At 35.3% G+C, this 17065-nt stretch overlaps 1 protein-coding gene across 1 annotated transcript in view; it reads left to right on the top strand.

Annotated features, from left to right (window-relative positions):
• CHM (CHM Rab escort protein) overlaps positions 1 to 17065 on the top strand; it is a 72401-nt gene that overhangs the window by 35188 nt on the left and 20148 nt on the right. Inside the window, exon 9 of the mRNA XM_064462883.1 lies at positions 13438 to 13515. Within this exon, the coding sequence (XP_064318953.1) occupies positions 13438 to 13515 (78 nt within the window). The remainder of the gene's footprint in view (positions 1 to 13437; positions 13516 to 17065) is intronic.

Raw genomic sequence — 17065 nt, 5'->3', positions numbered from 1 at the left:
TCTGAAGTAAACATTAGCTCTATTTAAAAAAGCAATATTGCTTGGTGAGGCCATTTTGTTGTCCGAGTGATATATTTGTATATCATTCATTTAAGTATCAGTGCAAAGTCTTACCTGCTTTGTTCTGTGTTGGTGGACAAGTCCTGCTTTTTACATAAGTGCTACTATTAAGAAATTCTGGTTTACAGCACACTGTTGGACGTTTCCTTCCAGTCTAGTCTGTATGATAGATTCTCTTTTTCTTCTTTATAACGGTACATAAATTACTGCTAGAAGAGTGGCCTTAGCAGCTTGAGCCTATTTGGCAGTATATAGGATGGATGCAGTTATTTGTTGATAGAAACATTCAGGAATACTTATCGTAGTTTGTGGAAGGTATCTCCAAAGTAGCTGCTTGGCACCAGCAGCTGCCCGTATTGTGCAAGGTCGTCTTTGGCCTTAGCAACTAATGAAGGCCACGTGGAATTGTCTGTGTGATGTACGAACGTAGATTACCCAACATTACCATTAAGTCCTTAGACAACTAAGCATTGTTCTGTACTACTTTGAAAAGAAATGTTATTTAGTAACTTCATCTTTTGTCAATAGTCTTTCATCTGTAATTTAAACTGTATTTGTATGGAGATTTAAAAAAAATGCGGACTTACATAATTAAGTGCTCAGACTATTTGTGAAAAAGAATTGGTTTAGGTAAGTGCTCTGGACACGGTCGTGCAATAGAACTAGTGTTCGTAGATATTACAGATGTCTTTCTGTATTCATAGGAATTCGTGTGGGAGTACAGATCTGTATGTGACCAATGGATTAATAAATCAAAATATTATCAGAGCCATTATAGCAGTGCAAGTTTTGCAATTAGACCTTCTTTGGCTTCAAATACCTGGGAAAAAAAAGCAAATTTAATAATTAAAATTGAAATTAGAATTGTAGTTATTTTTTCCACTGTAGGTTCTTCTCAATATAATTTTTCTTGAAAGCCCTTTGGTGTTACTTTAATATCCAGCACACGCAATTTTCTGATCTGTAACAGCAGTATATTTAAAGTGTTAGCAACAGTGGTGTCTAGAAGTATTATCAATATTTTAATCAGAAAAACATTCTGTGATCACAAGAATTCTTCAGATGGCCTGAGCTTTATCTTTTTGCCCATTGATTGCTGCATTTTAAGGTTGGGGTTTGTTTGTTTTGTTTTGGGGTTTTCTTGTTAAATTGTAAGTCTTACAATAAGGACTGTTTTAATAGTTGAAGCAGATTACTCTGTCAAACTAAGAAGTAATTATACTTTTAAGAAGTTTATATTACAAATATTCTAATACAAAGGAAAGTCTAAATGTCTTAGTTTTTAAGTGAACAATTTAGGAGGCAATCATAATAATTTTTTTTTAGATTAATCACAGTTTTTATGTGTGGTCTGCCTTGCATATTATGTCTTGCTAAAACAGAGCAGTATCTGAAGAATACTATTTTCAGACTGTATAGTATAGTGGTAATGCCACAACCTATACATCATACCCTACAGTTTTTATCACCAGGTTATCAGCGTAAGGTGTCACCTGTTCTGTGATTTCTAACCACCGTTCTGTATTCTGTTTTAATGTAAACCTCTTAAGCGTTTCTTGCAGCCAGTTACACTGTGTGTTCTCATCAAGGCTACTGTTATAAATGGTGTGCATGCATATTTATGTGAATGAGTCAAAGACATTTGTAAGTCACATCCTTGCATTCTAAATGAATTCTGCATAAACAGTACAACGTTTTATAACTACTGACGACACTTGAGTGAGTAAAAGCGGTGTTAGTTCTTTATTGGTTTAAACAGGTATGGTTTAGGAGAGAAAATTAAACTTTTATATCACTGTAATGTACCTCCCAATATGTTGAGGTACAGATGTGAGATCTCTGTCTCCATAAATTGGGTTCGTGGTACAAAGAAGGTCATTGGAAGCCTCATGCTCTTCCGAGCTGACAAGCAGCAAAACTTTACTGGCCTGTATAACAGCTTCCTTTGGTTCAAACTTCTTGGTATAAAACTGTTACATCTCTTCCTTTCTAACAAAGTATTAGTAGTATTATGCTTTGTAAAAATAAATGTAGTAATATCTCATTCTTGAGGAAAATCAAAGCAAGCCTTTGCATTTGATATGGTAAACATAAGACATCAAAACTTCAGTATGTATGGTAGCTGGGGAAATCAACGTACGTTTTGCTGTTTGTTAACATATTTGTTGCAAATCTGTAATACAGCTTTCATTTCTTGAAAAAATGTCACTAAAGTAAAACTGTAATTGGACATACATCACTCTAAACTGTAAAATCTCAGTGATAAAACATTTAGAATATTTAGTGTGATTTTGAGGGGTTTTTCTGTTTTTTAGAAAACATTAGGAAATACCCAAAATGTTTTCTGATCCAGGAGGTTGATGTTAAAATTGTGATCTTCCAAATTTTCCTTTGTAACTGGGGGGAGAAAAAGGTATTTGACTTAAAAATCAAAAATAGTTGTCAAATATGAAGACATACTTGATTTTGCATGTTGTACAAAATTCCTCTTCTGTAACTTGAATCTCCTTTCTTTCCTTACAGTTCTTAGATGCCAAAACTTTCTGAGTTTGTTACGGTTTTGAGTGTTTGGAAGTGCTATTTTACAAATACTGTTTCATATAGTTCACCTTTACAGTACACCTCAGTGAAATATGCCTCTTTATTATCAGATTTCCTTTGAGAGGAAGTCTTTCTGGAAGCCTTCAGTTGTGATTCCCTTCACCCATGACCAGTGTTATTTAATGAATGACAGCTGAGAAGTCGGCTGTAGGTCGTGGCCCTCACTTCCGTGATTTTTCTAAGTGCTTCCTTTGTGAACACATAGAATTTTGGGGGAGGTGGTGCATAGTTTTCCTTCAGTTTGGTTCCAGATTCTTTTTTCTGGACTCTTGCAAATGTGAACATCCAAATGGAAACAAGACTTTCTGAGAAGTAGTCGTGCAGTTTTTTCCCATTTGAAGTTCTAGAGGGAGTTGAAGGCTGCACATCATCCGTCACCTCATAAAGGTTCTGGGGGGTGGCACATGGTGTCTGTCGTCTCTTTGTTAAGAGTCATCCCAGAACTGACAGATGTGGTCGTGGTAATTGGTGCTGAGGTGATAGAATGTCTTTGGCTGCTTTGCCGTAGGAATTAGTGATTCACTGACTTTTATAGGTAGTCAGTTAATGACTTGCATTGCCTATAAATAGGCTTTGAACCTTTACATTGTGTATGCATTTGGTGGGCAATGTAACATTTTTTTAGTAGTTGTTACAGAATCTAGCTGCAATTAGTAATCGTTGTGTCAGTGCCAGTGACAGTAGTAATTTTGTGATGGAGGAAAGATCTGATTAAGACGGTTCATCTCTTTCAATCCCTATATTTACAAGAAGATTAAGAGTCCAGGCTGAGATATGATGGATTTTGTGATTGATTTGGAAGGTTCCTGTATATATTTCAAAAATGAATGATCAGTTTTTACCCTTACATTTGAGCTATTATCTGCTACAAATGTCGAATCTTCTGAGGTAGTCTCAGGTACTTTAACATTTCCAATTATGTCCCTGTTACAGCCTCTAGGGAGGTTTTAGTGTTCTGAAATCAAGACCAGGCTTTAGGAAATCTGACTGTAATAAGCACTTAGAATTGAGATATTAAAAATTTAGTGTAACATCTTTTTCATTCTAATCCATAAATGAGTGTCATGTTCCTACACATAAGCAAAATGCGTAACTTTTCTGTATGTTAATTGTATGATTTGTCATATTGATGAAAAACTCAAACAATGTTCTAAAGACAAACTTGCTATATTTGTCTTCACTTTGTTGACGGATGCAAAATGGGCAAGCATAGTTAGTATGAGTGTTTGTAGGATCAGTTGTTTGTTTTTACCTCTAAGGAGAAACTCTTTCTTGGGATAAACATCAGGGAAGTGAAATAATCCATCATTCTGAGACCTGTTCACTAGTGATGGATGGATAGATTGGTAAAGTAACTCAATAATCTTCATTTTTTTCAGGTTATTCACAGATCAGTGAGCATTGTCGTTAATAAAGCTATGGAATGCTTTTGTGTCCTTGCCCACATTATTTCTCAGAATGTGACAGGAAAAGACTTTTAATTTGGAAATAACCTTTGTTGTGAAATGCATTCTAAGTGTATGAAACTTTGAAAATACCTTCCCATTTTAGATTTTATCTTCTCAGTGAGATGTTTGTCAGTTCTTTGTTTCAAAAAAGTATTTAGAAATATGAGAGCTTTTCTGCTCCTTATAATTTCACTGACTAGAAATACAGTGTTCTTCAGAAGTTTATACCTCGTGAAGGCCTTCAACTATTAGAATATATCACAAGATGTTCTGAATCATATTAATGTTGTCAAAGTATATAGATTTCAGATCCCTAACTAGGCATGGGAAAGTTTTCAGTCAAGAAATTGTTTTATAGGGATTAGAATATACCCTGTGGTATAGGAACAAGAAATGTAACATTTCATATTTAAAAAGGCTGAAAATAACTTCTATTGTCCTACTGTCTATCCTTGATCATTCTTACTGCATTTTACAAACATATTTGGAACTTAAAAGCTCAAAATGCAAATGCTATAATGACATGATATTTCAGTAATTATTTGCTTTAATAATGAAGACAATGGTAATATGAAGGAAATATATCTGATAGGTTATTTGGTATTAACTCCTAACAAGTAAATTACCCTCTGCTCGTGTGGGGATGTGCAGATTCTGGTTTATATCTTCTTCCTGAGAAACAGGACTCAGACATACGAATATGTTACAGCATCAGAAGATCTATGGAAGTGACATGAATGTTTATTATTGGAGCAAATCTGGGATGTAACGCAAATGTAGTTTAGCAGAGTCCTTTTTCATTAAACTAGAAGACGGAGAAGGGGTAGCTTCCAAAACATTACTGAATTAGTAAAATAATCCTTGAATTTAATTGAGGGTTAACATAACTTGAACTTTTATGTCTTTTCTGGAGGCAGAGAGCACGTAAATGGATTTTATAGATAAGCTAATGCTTAGTGACTGGTTTCTAGCTTTGTGTCTCTGCCCTATGGTCCTGATCTCCCAAGCTCCTCTTTGAGGGCAGAACTGTTGTATAATTGCCGCTGAAGGACCTTGTGTAAGGCACAGCTTCTTACAAGGTCAATCGAACTTAGAGCCAGGCAGGTCTCATACTTCTACCTTCTGTAGAGCTTAGTTTTCAGAGTGTGTTTATACTTCACTACTATCCCAGTAGTACAGGAACCGCTGAGATTTTTTCCATTTTCTTTTTTCCCCTTGCTCCTGCTGTGTATTAATTTCTTAAGTTTCCACAATGCTTTAGCCATAATGTCTAGGACACTTACTAGTTAGATAGTAGAATATGTTGCCTGATGGATCCTCACCTTTCTTCTAATTCATCTGTTTCTTGAGTTTAGCATCCTTGAGAGCGATTCTTAACCTAGATCCACTAAGAAGTAGTGTTAATTGCAATATCCTTGAAAACTGTTTTTATAATTCTTCTATTTAATAAACCACTATTAAGCAACTTTTTCTTTCAAATTCCAGTAAGCTTTTCTTAAGCAGCTATGCTAGTACATCTACAAGATGTTTAAAATGTGGTGTTTATCCTCTTGTTCATTTCAGGTCTTGGCCTAAAACTCAGTCAAGGGTACACCATGCAACTTAAGTGCAACTCAGTTTTCTAGGAGCTTCACTTTGAGGTCTGTTTTTAGATAATTTTGTAAAGTGAGATGCAAGTGTACTGACTAAATATGTTGAACAGACTGTTTAGGGTTAACAATGCCATTATTTTAAGAAACAGCACTTTTAACGCTGTGATTATGACCATTCACAATCTTGACAAAACTTCATGGCTCTGGAACTACTTGTTTTACACCTAGCCTCAAATTCTTTACCTCAAATTTTGAATTTTGGCTGAGAAGTCAGTAGCCTTATATTTCATCATATCAGCCCTCATCTTTCAACAGCATTTGGACTTACTTTGCAGTTTCTGGAAGCACAATAAATTTATTCTGAAACAGAACTTAATAATATCCCTTTTTACTTCAACAAGTTACAGTAGTTTTCCCTTAATAGTTTTATGGAACCTTTTCTGGCTGTACTCTTACCCAGATAAAGTTTCATAACTCTTTATGACTTGTAACTGTGTGCTAAAATCTTAATCGTTTTCACTCCTCCTGAGATTTTCTTGTAAATAACTTAGGTTGATTTGGTAAACTTTAAAGTAAATTTTTCATTCTTTCTAAATACTTTATTTAAGAAGGCTAAATCCCAGACCGTTTATTTAAAAAAAAACCCAACATAACAACCAAACACCCACCCCATCCCACCCCTATGCTGGAAAGAGCAATTGTGTTCAAGAGAGCAAATCTAAAGTTTGACAGAAATCTCATTATTTTTTTAATTTACTTGATCAAGAGACCTGTTATCATGGAGTAGTCATCAAGAGTTTATGGTCAAACTTGGGTTTTTCTTTTTTCATAAGTACTGGGAGATCTACTTTTTGCACAGATATTTTTTCACCCTCTTAAGTGTTTCAAGTTTTAAGGTGTCACATTCAATTTGTTTTCTCATAAGACAAGAAATTAGATTAAATCTTACATAAAAGACTTTGCTTTCAAAATCCTTGGGTGGGTTGTACACTTGCTTGCAAATTGCACATCTAATCCATTAAATATTACTTCTACGAATAGTAAGGATATAGCAGAAAAGAGAATATCACGTCTGCCAGATCAGTAGCTCTGTGCAGTAGACCAGCCTACGTAACACTTCCAGGCAAGCAGAGGCTGAACTGGCCACGCTGATGTAGTCTGTACGCGGGTGGTGTTGAATCAAAACTCTTCAAATCCGAAGTGCAGCGCTGGCTGTGAACAGAAGTAGACTTTTGCTTCCGAAATGACTTAAAGCTAAGCAGCTGCTAGTCCAAAGTAAACTTTTGTAAAATACCATGCACATATGCGTTAGCAGCTTTGCCTACAATTATGTTATTTGTGCACCTTCAATATTTCTTATATGAGGTTTTTTGTTCTGTGGTTATTTTAGATGTGGAAGATAGCGAGTTAGTTTCATAGTGGAAGGCTTGTAGAAGAGGATAGCTAGCAAGTGTACATAATTACAGAAAACTTTTGTGGCTTTAATGACTTTCAGGTGAATTATTGTATAAACTGGTCTCATTTATTTATATTAGGAATTTATTAACGGATACAACTAAGCTTATTTTCCACCACTTTTAGACTCTCTAAACAGCTCTTCTACAAGAGTCATTAGGAACGTAGCTCTTATATTAGTACTAAGCTTGCCTTTAGTGCAGTTGCTTAAATTACTAACAGTTTGATAACTGGAAACAGAGCTCATACATGGTCTTATTTTTGTCAACAGAAGTTTCTCAGGTGTTAGAAACAGCTTAATAAATCTACACTTACATGAAGCAAAACTGGCAGTCTAGGAATATAAAAATGTATGATTAACTAAGATTTTTATTGTAATGTCTTCTAACAGATGAGTTTTGGAAAACAGAATTGGAATCGTGAGCCCATAAAAGGCAACATTGACTTGCCAAACCCCTAAACTTGCACATCACGTAATAGGAACTAAAATGTTAAAACTCCTGAAATAGTTGCACGTCAGTGCAGATTTGGCCATTCAGATATCACGAACAGTAAGGATTAATCCTTGCCAGACTCATCTCATGAGATAGACTTAAATTATCCCTGTTTTGTAATTATGGAAAAAAGTGCACAGAGGGCCTAATGCATCTTAGGGTAAGTGATAAGTAGGTATATTACTCAAATTCTTGAGTTTTGTGCTCTAAACAAAATCAAGGACACCAGGTTGTTTTTTTTTATCTTGTTACCTATTTTACTGTCAAATACTATATGCTCTCCTACAGCTCTTCATGGTATGTGAATGTATATTTCTACATATTACAGTCTAAATCCCATACAATAAAAAGGAGCAATTTCTTAGTTTCAAAAGGAAACTTGGTTTTTCAACCCTAGAAAAAATATGAAATTTGCTATAAAATGACATTTGACTGTGCTACTTTTTTTTCCCCAACCCCTCTATCATCTGTGGCATTTCCTCCCTCAGCTGTCACTATTCCTGCCTGCTGTGTCTTTCTCCATGAAAAGAGTTTGCTGAAACTGAAATGAGCAGAAGACCTTGTTTCCCGCCCCCAGCCCCGTGTTTTGATTGGGAGCTTTGCCATTACAGCATCTCTTTCTATAGCATTTCCCAGTCACAGCACTAGGATTTCCTTGTTTTACCATGCTAGGACAGAAGTGAACATGTGGTGAAAGCAATTATCTTGCTATATGAGTACAAGCATAAGATTTGTGGTTCCTACAAAATATTTTTTGGAAGTTAACTAACTGCTGGTTGATAACTATGCAGGAACTTTCTAACAGTTTTAAAACTGTCATTTTGCTAATTGGATTTATAAACTGGGCAGTTCCTATAATCTTGCAGGACCTTTTTTAAATTTTGCAGGAATGCTGAACATAGCTTCCAGGAAAAAGTCAAAATATTTGACGCTTCGTTTACTTCCTTAAGAATTTATTGTCACATATGGTCCTTTCCAATAGCTGTCCAAATGCCAGAACAATTCTGGTTGACTTTGGTGATTATCTTCATTATTTCTTTGGTGCTGTTTTTTTGTATTTTTTTTCCTTCTTCATCCGGGTGGGTACACATACTGAGATTTGACTTTTTTGTGGAAACTCTGTGTTGGGAAAATTAACTATTTTTTAAACTGTAGCCATTTTATTGATTTGATTTGTCTGCATTCTACTTTTTAATGTTTTTAGAACACAAAGCAATTATATGTTGTAGAAATGCTGAAGTTCTAGGGACTTTTCATTAAACACATAATTTAACGTAAGAACCAGGTCACAGCTTGCTCTGTGTGTAAAAATAAATTGAAAGAGGACAATTCATTAATTCAGCACTTGGCATGTTTTCCTTTGATCTTTCTCCAAAGCTTGCTGTGCTGTACATGCAGTATTCATCTGTAAGGAGGGAAGCAAATAGTTTTTGCTGTAGAAGACTGTACAGTTGGGGAGAAAAATATTCAATATTTTAAGTAATGACTCTGTGCATTTTAAAATATAGAAGACAAACTATATGCTGGAAATAAAAACTACTTTTTTGGTATGAAGCAATGTGATATGGTTTCCCAGTTCTTTTATGTGGTTTCAGAATGAAACTATGAGTAAGCCTGTAATTTAAGAGTGTTTATGGTATCTCTCTGTTGAAAATCAAGATGTCAGATGGAGAGACATTCTATTTTTGTTCAATTAATATCGGAGAGCATTACATCAAAGCAGTAAACTCCTCTTGTAGCAACAGATGCAGCAACCCTGAAGCCTATTTTCTCTCTTGTTACATTAGTGTTTAATTAAAGAAAACAACTAGTTGGAGGCAGTTACTTTCTGTGAAATGTAATGAAGATTTATTTTGTAAGTGACCTTCACTATATTAGCTGAATCAGTAATCAGTAAAATTAATAGAATAATCAAATTATATACAAACTCATAAATCATCACGAATATGCTGTCAAAAATTCAGTGTTTAATATGTCCTATTGTTTCACAGCTGTATTAAAAATTACAGCTGCCGATTCCTGCCTTGATGAGGACTGAAATGGCATTTAAAGGCTGTGTATGATGGAGGGCTACCAGGCCAAAAATTTTCACAACTGTTAATTTAGCTGCAATATGATTTGATGTCACCAGGGCAAAGTTGAAGCTGAGTACAGTGTTGTTGCTGTCTTTCAGCAAAACTTGAATTATTGGTGTAGGCAGTCGCCAGTTAATTAGAGTAATATCAGTTTAAATGTCTGTCATTTAGGGTTAATGGTATCAAAGAGTTGCCTTGTACTTGAAGTACAGTCAAATCATCTTGAATAGCCTACTGTATGAAAGTAATGTTAGCACAATGATTTTACTTTGTCATAAATTATTGGAATGCCATTTAGTTTAATATTTCAATTTCTATATTTAAATAATTTTGGCAAGTTCTTCCTAATCATATAATTTTTCATGCTAGGGTGTTTTAATAGGTTTTTTGGCTCTTTGTAATTGTTTAACACAACACAATCAAAATTCCTTTCAATTTTCAGAAGTTCTCCACTGGCCTACTATGAAAACAGGTCATGCCCCCTTCCACTGGATAGCAGGCTACTCTTGAAAATAAGTATTTCACATTTTTGCGCAGCCAAGCAGCAACATTCTTTCAAAGCGCGGTAGAAAAATAAAGTACATATATCAAAAAGCCCTTGACTGTGGTTGAAGTCAAAGGAAAAAATTACTGTTTTTATCAAAAGAATCTTAGTTATAGTTAGGTTAATAGTGCTATTCTTTTACACGCATATGAAATAAATTCATCTGAGTTGGTTTGAAAGATCCTAATACATGTTTTGTCAGGGAAGAAGCCATTGATTGCAGCATTAGAGATAATAAGGCTGTAGCTCAAGGCTCTATAATTCTTCAGTGGATGTTTAACCTTTGTGTCATCTTCAAGAATCTCCAGACAACCAAGGTTGGGATTCAACATTGTGTATGTTCTCCCTGCTTTTGCATGGGTAGAAGGGGTATTTCTAGGGAACCAGATCTTCTGATTCAGCCAGTAGTAAGTGATATTGCTGACATTTCCTTAGACTGCTACCTCTTGGAGTATAGCTCAGAAGAGATGTGAGTTGGTAACACACTTCAGCCATTTGCCGTGCTGTGTCATTTATGCAGTTTAAAAGGTATTGTGGTACTGTCTTTGAATTGTCCAATCTGACCTCTGACTGCCGATATGGATTCCATTTTAGGAAGCCGGGTTCGCAGAATGAAAGTTTTCAAGTTCATAACCTATGAACAGATACCTGAAGTTCTTTAAGTTCAAAAAAAACCAAAAACAAAATAAAACAAAACCCAAACAAACAAACAAGAAAACCACCCAAACCCAAAACAAAAAACCACCCAACAAACACCAACCAGGAAAATGCTGCTATCATCCCAGAAATATGGGAGAACTGAGAAGCCTACCTTTCTCATCCAAGGTGTTTGCTTTGGCCAGTCTGATGCCTAGCTAATGCTAGGCAGGTATTAGAAATGTAGTCACACTAATCTGTTAAATTACAGGGTAAACTCTACCAAAAGATAAATAGAATTATACATTCTTATTTTAAATACAATAGCTAGGCAGGCTCTGTTCATGAAGTGGTAGGTGTAACCTCTGATTTTTATGCTCTCCCAGTTTCAGCTCTGTCCTGTCTGTGAGCTGAACATGAAATGGTGGGGTCATACTAAGCCTCAGCCGAGTAACAGGAACTGAGAAAATGCACAGAATCCTTCTCCGGCATGGTAAATGGAAGAGTGTGTCACTGTCTTCAATGTGCTACAGACTGTTTCATGATTTACTTGTAAGAGGCTATTTACTTCTGAAAAATAGGGATCATGTGAAGAACACAGCTGTATTTAACTTGTAGGGCAAAGGAAGAATTGTCAAATGTCACTGATATCAGTTGTCTCTGATAAGAGTGGTTCTCTCTGAAAAAAGGATCTGCAGTGTTTAGGTCAATATGCAAATTGTTTCTCTGTTCTTTCTCTTCAGCATACACGAGAGGAGGTCAGTGATAGCTGATTGATCTGAAAGAATCGCTGGAGATTCTTAATAAAAAAAAAACCATTGAAGATTCCCAAGATAGATCAGACATTGCAAACAGTCCAAACCTGAAATTGTAAGGGATCAGACACACCTCCTCTATTTTTTTTCTTTACCTTTTTCCACTGAGTAATTTCCATGCTGACTGGAAATTATAAAGAGAAATATTTTTTTAAATGTTACTACTGGTTTACCTTTTGTCACACCAAGTTCTAGAGAAATTAATCCTCTGCATTTTGTATTATTGTTTTAGAAAGAATGCCCCTGAAATAATCCACTGTAAGCAAAAAACTGACTGAAGTTTATCTTTATTCACAGTCAATAATGAAGCTTTGTTCTTGAGAATCTCTAACATACATCCTGTTTCTGTAAGATCATGAATTTCTCTGCATTACAGTGCTGTCTCACAGAAAGCTTAAAGAATCTCAGTTGTTTATACTTGCTTGACAGAATTTTGAAGAATGGGCTTATTAAAATCTTTCAAGAGCTAGAATAAAAAAAAAAATTAAAACTAGTGAAATCACAGTCATTTCAGTATTAATGTGGGTCCACGAAAAAATTTAGGTATCACTTATGGAAATTAAACTTGTGTTTTTTGTGAATTAACTTACCTTGTGTCACATCAGATCAACAGAAAAGTAATCCCCAGAGACGATGCCTGGCTTTTGCCAGATTTAGGAAGTTTGGATGTGGGGGTTAATCTGGGATCATGTTTATCACCAGCCCAACTGAACTTTTACTGTGCAGCTTTACGGGAGAGTGGTCTCAGACTTTGTGCATAAGACAGATTTATCTGGTGAAGAGTTTTAGTCAGAGATATCTTCAAGGGGGTGATAAAACAGCCTGGCTAGTGATGAAATTTTACAGTGGGCTGTCTTCACATGGAGTCCCGCATATTTAAATGTCATAATCTACTTTCTCTAAATTCTGAGTCTCCTAAGAGTTTGAAAACAGATGAGTTGTGATATTGGCTTAATGTTTGGGTAGCATAATTTTCTTTAAGTATTGGGTTTCGTTTGTAAGTGGGAGACTGCTAAATAGCTTAGTGTGCTCTATCTTTTGAAAAACTGACCTGTGAAGCTGGTTCCTTTTTTCATGTAGGCAATTTTTCTATCGTTAGTCCATGCACAGGATATCTTAAGCAACTATATTGTAACATGGGCACACCCTGGAGGAATAACTGTTTGTAGCAGATCGTCTTTAGATTGTAAGGAGTCTTCCTTCTGTTGGGGCACTTCTCGGTGCCTGTAGTCAATGAAGTTCCCATAGTACATTTTGTAAGATTAGAGAAATAACTTCTGAATCATACTTGGAGTTCTAGTAGGAAGTCGGTATGGTCATCGTGCATTCTTACGTTTTTATTCTATACCACATGCAATGGTCAGAATATCAGTAGATATGCTGTGTATCTCCAGCAAATAGGTGCTTTTCCATCCTGAACGACTAAAGATGGTAGCAGAGAATGAGCGCTCAAGCTAATGTAGCAATTTAAAGGATCGAGATAAATGCTAATACAAAAAACAGTTACTAATGTATCCTTTACAAAAGCTATGTGATATGCTTTAGTTTGATTGGGTTTTGATTGTCTGATTCAGAGATTAAGATGTGTCATTAAAAATGTACTACAGTGTGCACAGTACTTCACCTTGCTTATGACACGCCCTCACATTGATTACGATTAGTTGTGATTGGAGTAACCTTTGTGGGTCTTTTTTTTTTTTCCCTAATATGTTCCTAGGATGTGTGCTGTATTTGGTGGTGTCTATTGTCTTCGCCATTCTGTGCAGTGCCTTGTAGTGGACAAAGAATCTGGACGGTAAGTGTAATATAAGTAACCTTCTGTTTATATACAAAATACAGATGAAAAATGTGTTAAGTCAATTTTAAAAAAATGATTCTTCAAAGATCCTCGTTGGTATTAATAACACATCAACCTTGATTAAAAGTAATTTGTGTATAGGTCCTCTAGAACAAGGAAAGTGGGTCTAGAATATAGAAACTAAATTAATTTCCCTGTGATATTACTACAGCTCCTGATCACCCAAGCTTGGAAGACAAATCATTTCAGCTGCCGGGGGGCTGGTGATGAGTGATGTTAGTTTTCCTTGTGGCCTTACCTACTCTAATTGATTTTCATCAGATGACAACAAAGCCCTCTGTTATTGCATTTTTAAAAATGGAGCTCACCTAAAGACTCATCAGATTAATCTTTGCTGATAATGCATGTCACTCTAAGAGAAAAGACTTTAATGAGTTTTTAGGTAGATTGTTGTCATAAACTATGCTGCCCTCTTATCCTAGGATAAATTCTTTTACAATATCAGGCCTGTGGGCAAGTTTAAAGTTGAGCTAAGAAAAATCGACCCACAGTTTTTTCCATAGTGGCATTTTTCACACCTCTCTGAATTGTCGTGGTTTCTGTTATATGTGTTCTATCAGTTGTTATTCTAACTACAGGCTTTGGCTCTCCTAAGAGTCTGTTTTCAGCTTAGTTTCTGTAATTGAAAAGTTCAAAATGTTCTGTAGAAAATTTTGAAACTTAAACTAGAAAATACCTAGTAAGATTTTATTAGGGAAGTTAGTAGTTAAATCATCGGTGTAATGTGTTTACTTTCCAGTTGCACTGCACATTTGATTCTCTGAGCATGGTACTTGTAGCTAGATTTGTCATGACATGGTCAAGTAGCATCTGTTCTTCCTGAAATTCCATAAACAACAAATTTTAGCTTTCTGCCAGTTCCTTACGGTTCTGAAGTTCTTTGCATAGTTTTAGATTTGAAGATGCAAATGTGATGGTATTTCATCATGTGTGTTGTTTCTTAAGTGCATGATTCACATGCAAATGAAATTATGTCCCTTTCATAAACCGTAGGGTTTTTTAACAGTAATATTTGAACTTTTACTACAGGGTGCTTTATTCTCCAATAAGGTTTAAATAGTTAACTTGCTCTTTCTGAGGGACAAAACTCCTAGTTGTTAGCAACTTCCAAACACCACTCTGTGGAGATCTTAACTGTTCAGTGGTGCTGGTTGTCCCAGTTTCCAAGTTGTTTTGCACATTCTGAGGACCTTTGAAGTAAATGTTTTCTTTGTTAAGGTTATATGTATTCTAAAAGAAGTGGAGTGTTGCTTTTCCTTTAACCTGCTTTTATGTTTTGGGTGTAATAAGTTCCTCAGGGTTCCAGATAGGTTTCAAGTGTCCTTTTTAGTCTATGAGGCTGCTTTAGTAGTGCGTTTATGCCACCTTCACTTAAAACTGAAGGGTAGATTTCTGAGGTGCAGAATTACTGAAATATTTTTACCAGACTTTCATTATTCCAAAAACATTGGTATTTTAATAATGGCATGATCTGAAGCTGAAGATGCAACACCACATCACGTTCAGCTTCCCAAGTCTAGTCACCTGCCTTTTCCTCAGAGCTGCCTGATGCTGTTGTCTCATTTTAAGTCCCCCATAGTTTGAAAGCAGGTATTGTAACAAGTAGCATTTCTACATGAAAATAAAAATAAACAAAACAGTATAGAAGATCAGGGAAGTGTCAGACTTCTTTGAGATGATGAAAATAATGCAGCCTAGAATAAAATGTGAATTTTTAAAGAGTATTTTCTGCAATGAAAATGATCTTAGAATGTTCTCTCCCCCTAATAATTTTAAGAAGTTTCAAACATCCTCTTCACCATAGCAAAAATGTCTCTCAAAAGCTAGGTTTCTTTGAACCAGGTGTATGTTTTTATTCAGTTATATTATTTTCTCTTTATTTTCTTTTCTCTCATCTGAATGCAATACCGCTCTTACTTGCTAAGTCTTTTCCTTAGAGCCTTCCTTAGCAAGCTATCCAGCTTGTTCCTACGATCCTCACTACTTCCTTTACTTTCTTCTTCTTTCTTCATGTTATCTTTCTTTACTGTGTATTCTCCTCCTGCACCAGCTCTAATTTTCTCTTGACTTTGGGCTTCGATGTTTTGCCTAATAAAAATCAGCCATCAAATTGTTAATGAGGATATTTATGAGTTACTGAGCTTTTGAGTCAACAGGCCATTAATAGTAATTGGTAATAGCCAAACCCATACCTCGCTGTCACTACAGCTGTCTCTGTAGTTTCAGAGGCAGCTTACCTTGGTTACAAATAGGTTAAACTCACATCAGTAGAAATTGAGTAAAATTGTGCAGTATTCATTACTATTTTATAGGCGTCTTCCGTAGGCTTCCAGACTTTATCAAGATCTTAGTGCCATTATTTTTTCACTATTTTTAGTATTCTTGCTTTAGTACATGTAAGGAAAATCTATACTTATAGCTACAGCCTTGGTTTTCTTGTCAGACTTTTTGCTGGTAGTTCAGAGTTTAATTTGAAGTCCCTAAATATCACCAAATTTCATTCCAACTCCTTTCTAGATTTGGCTAACCTTCTTTTTCTTGTGCTGGAGAGAATAACCCATTCAATATCTAGTTGAACTGCCTTTTTACTTTTTTACTACCCATAACTGTATACACAGAGAACAGAAGATTTAATCCCCAACTATGCAATTATTTTTATGATGTTACTATAGCCCTTTTTGTAGTTCAAGAAAATAAGATTCAGGGAAGACAGTGTGAAGCACAGAAACTTTTAGGCATAACTATTTTAAGGTTTTAGTAATCCACTTGAAAATCTCTATTTTTTACATGCTGTATCAGATTAGGTTTGCTCTTTTAATACGTATGCAGAATATCCTGAGTTCTTGACAGAACTCTGATGCTCTATTAGAAAATAAAACCCACATCGTATTCCTTAGGTTGAGGCAAAAAGCACACTGAATGTATGTATGATAAATATTTTTCTTTCTGTTGTTTGTTTTCTCGATGTTTACTGTAGGTCACTTTCTGGGTACATATGATAAAATTTGAAGTATCTTAAATTACATGAATTGCATTACGTGCATTGCATTAATTACATGGATTGCATTAATAATAATGGTAGGCATTTTATGTTGATCACACTTTACATATGTTTTCAATTACATAATTCTGTCTCAAAAATGGAAAAGATATGATGAATGGAAATTTATATGTCTGTAATAAAAAGGTATAGCAAACACATAGTAATTTACATATCTCTCTTGAAATATTGCATACTGGCTTTGTCAGTGCTGGTAAGTCCATTTCAAGGATGTCGCCCTTAGTCCATTAGTTTGGATAATGAGCCCTATAAAGTACATTTATAACTCGTGGCACTGCAAGGAGATGGATTCTAATTTTCATCCTTTTATCTAGACACATTGAAAGAAGGTCAATGGAGGGTTCTGTATGATTCATTGTCCCAACACATATCAGATGACAGAGACCTGATAATGTCAGTGCATAAGTGTTTTCCATATTTGGAAGC

Source organism: Phalacrocorax carbo, chromosome 11, assembly GCF_963921805.1.
Source record: "Phalacrocorax carbo chromosome 11, bPhaCar2.1, whole genome shotgun sequence".
In the NCBI taxonomy this organism is placed as follows: domain Eukaryota; kingdom Metazoa; phylum Chordata; class Aves; order Suliformes; family Phalacrocoracidae; genus Phalacrocorax; species Phalacrocorax carbo.
The sequence above is the reverse complement of the archived record's forward strand: the minus strand, read 5'-3'. Positions and strand labels throughout refer to the sequence as shown.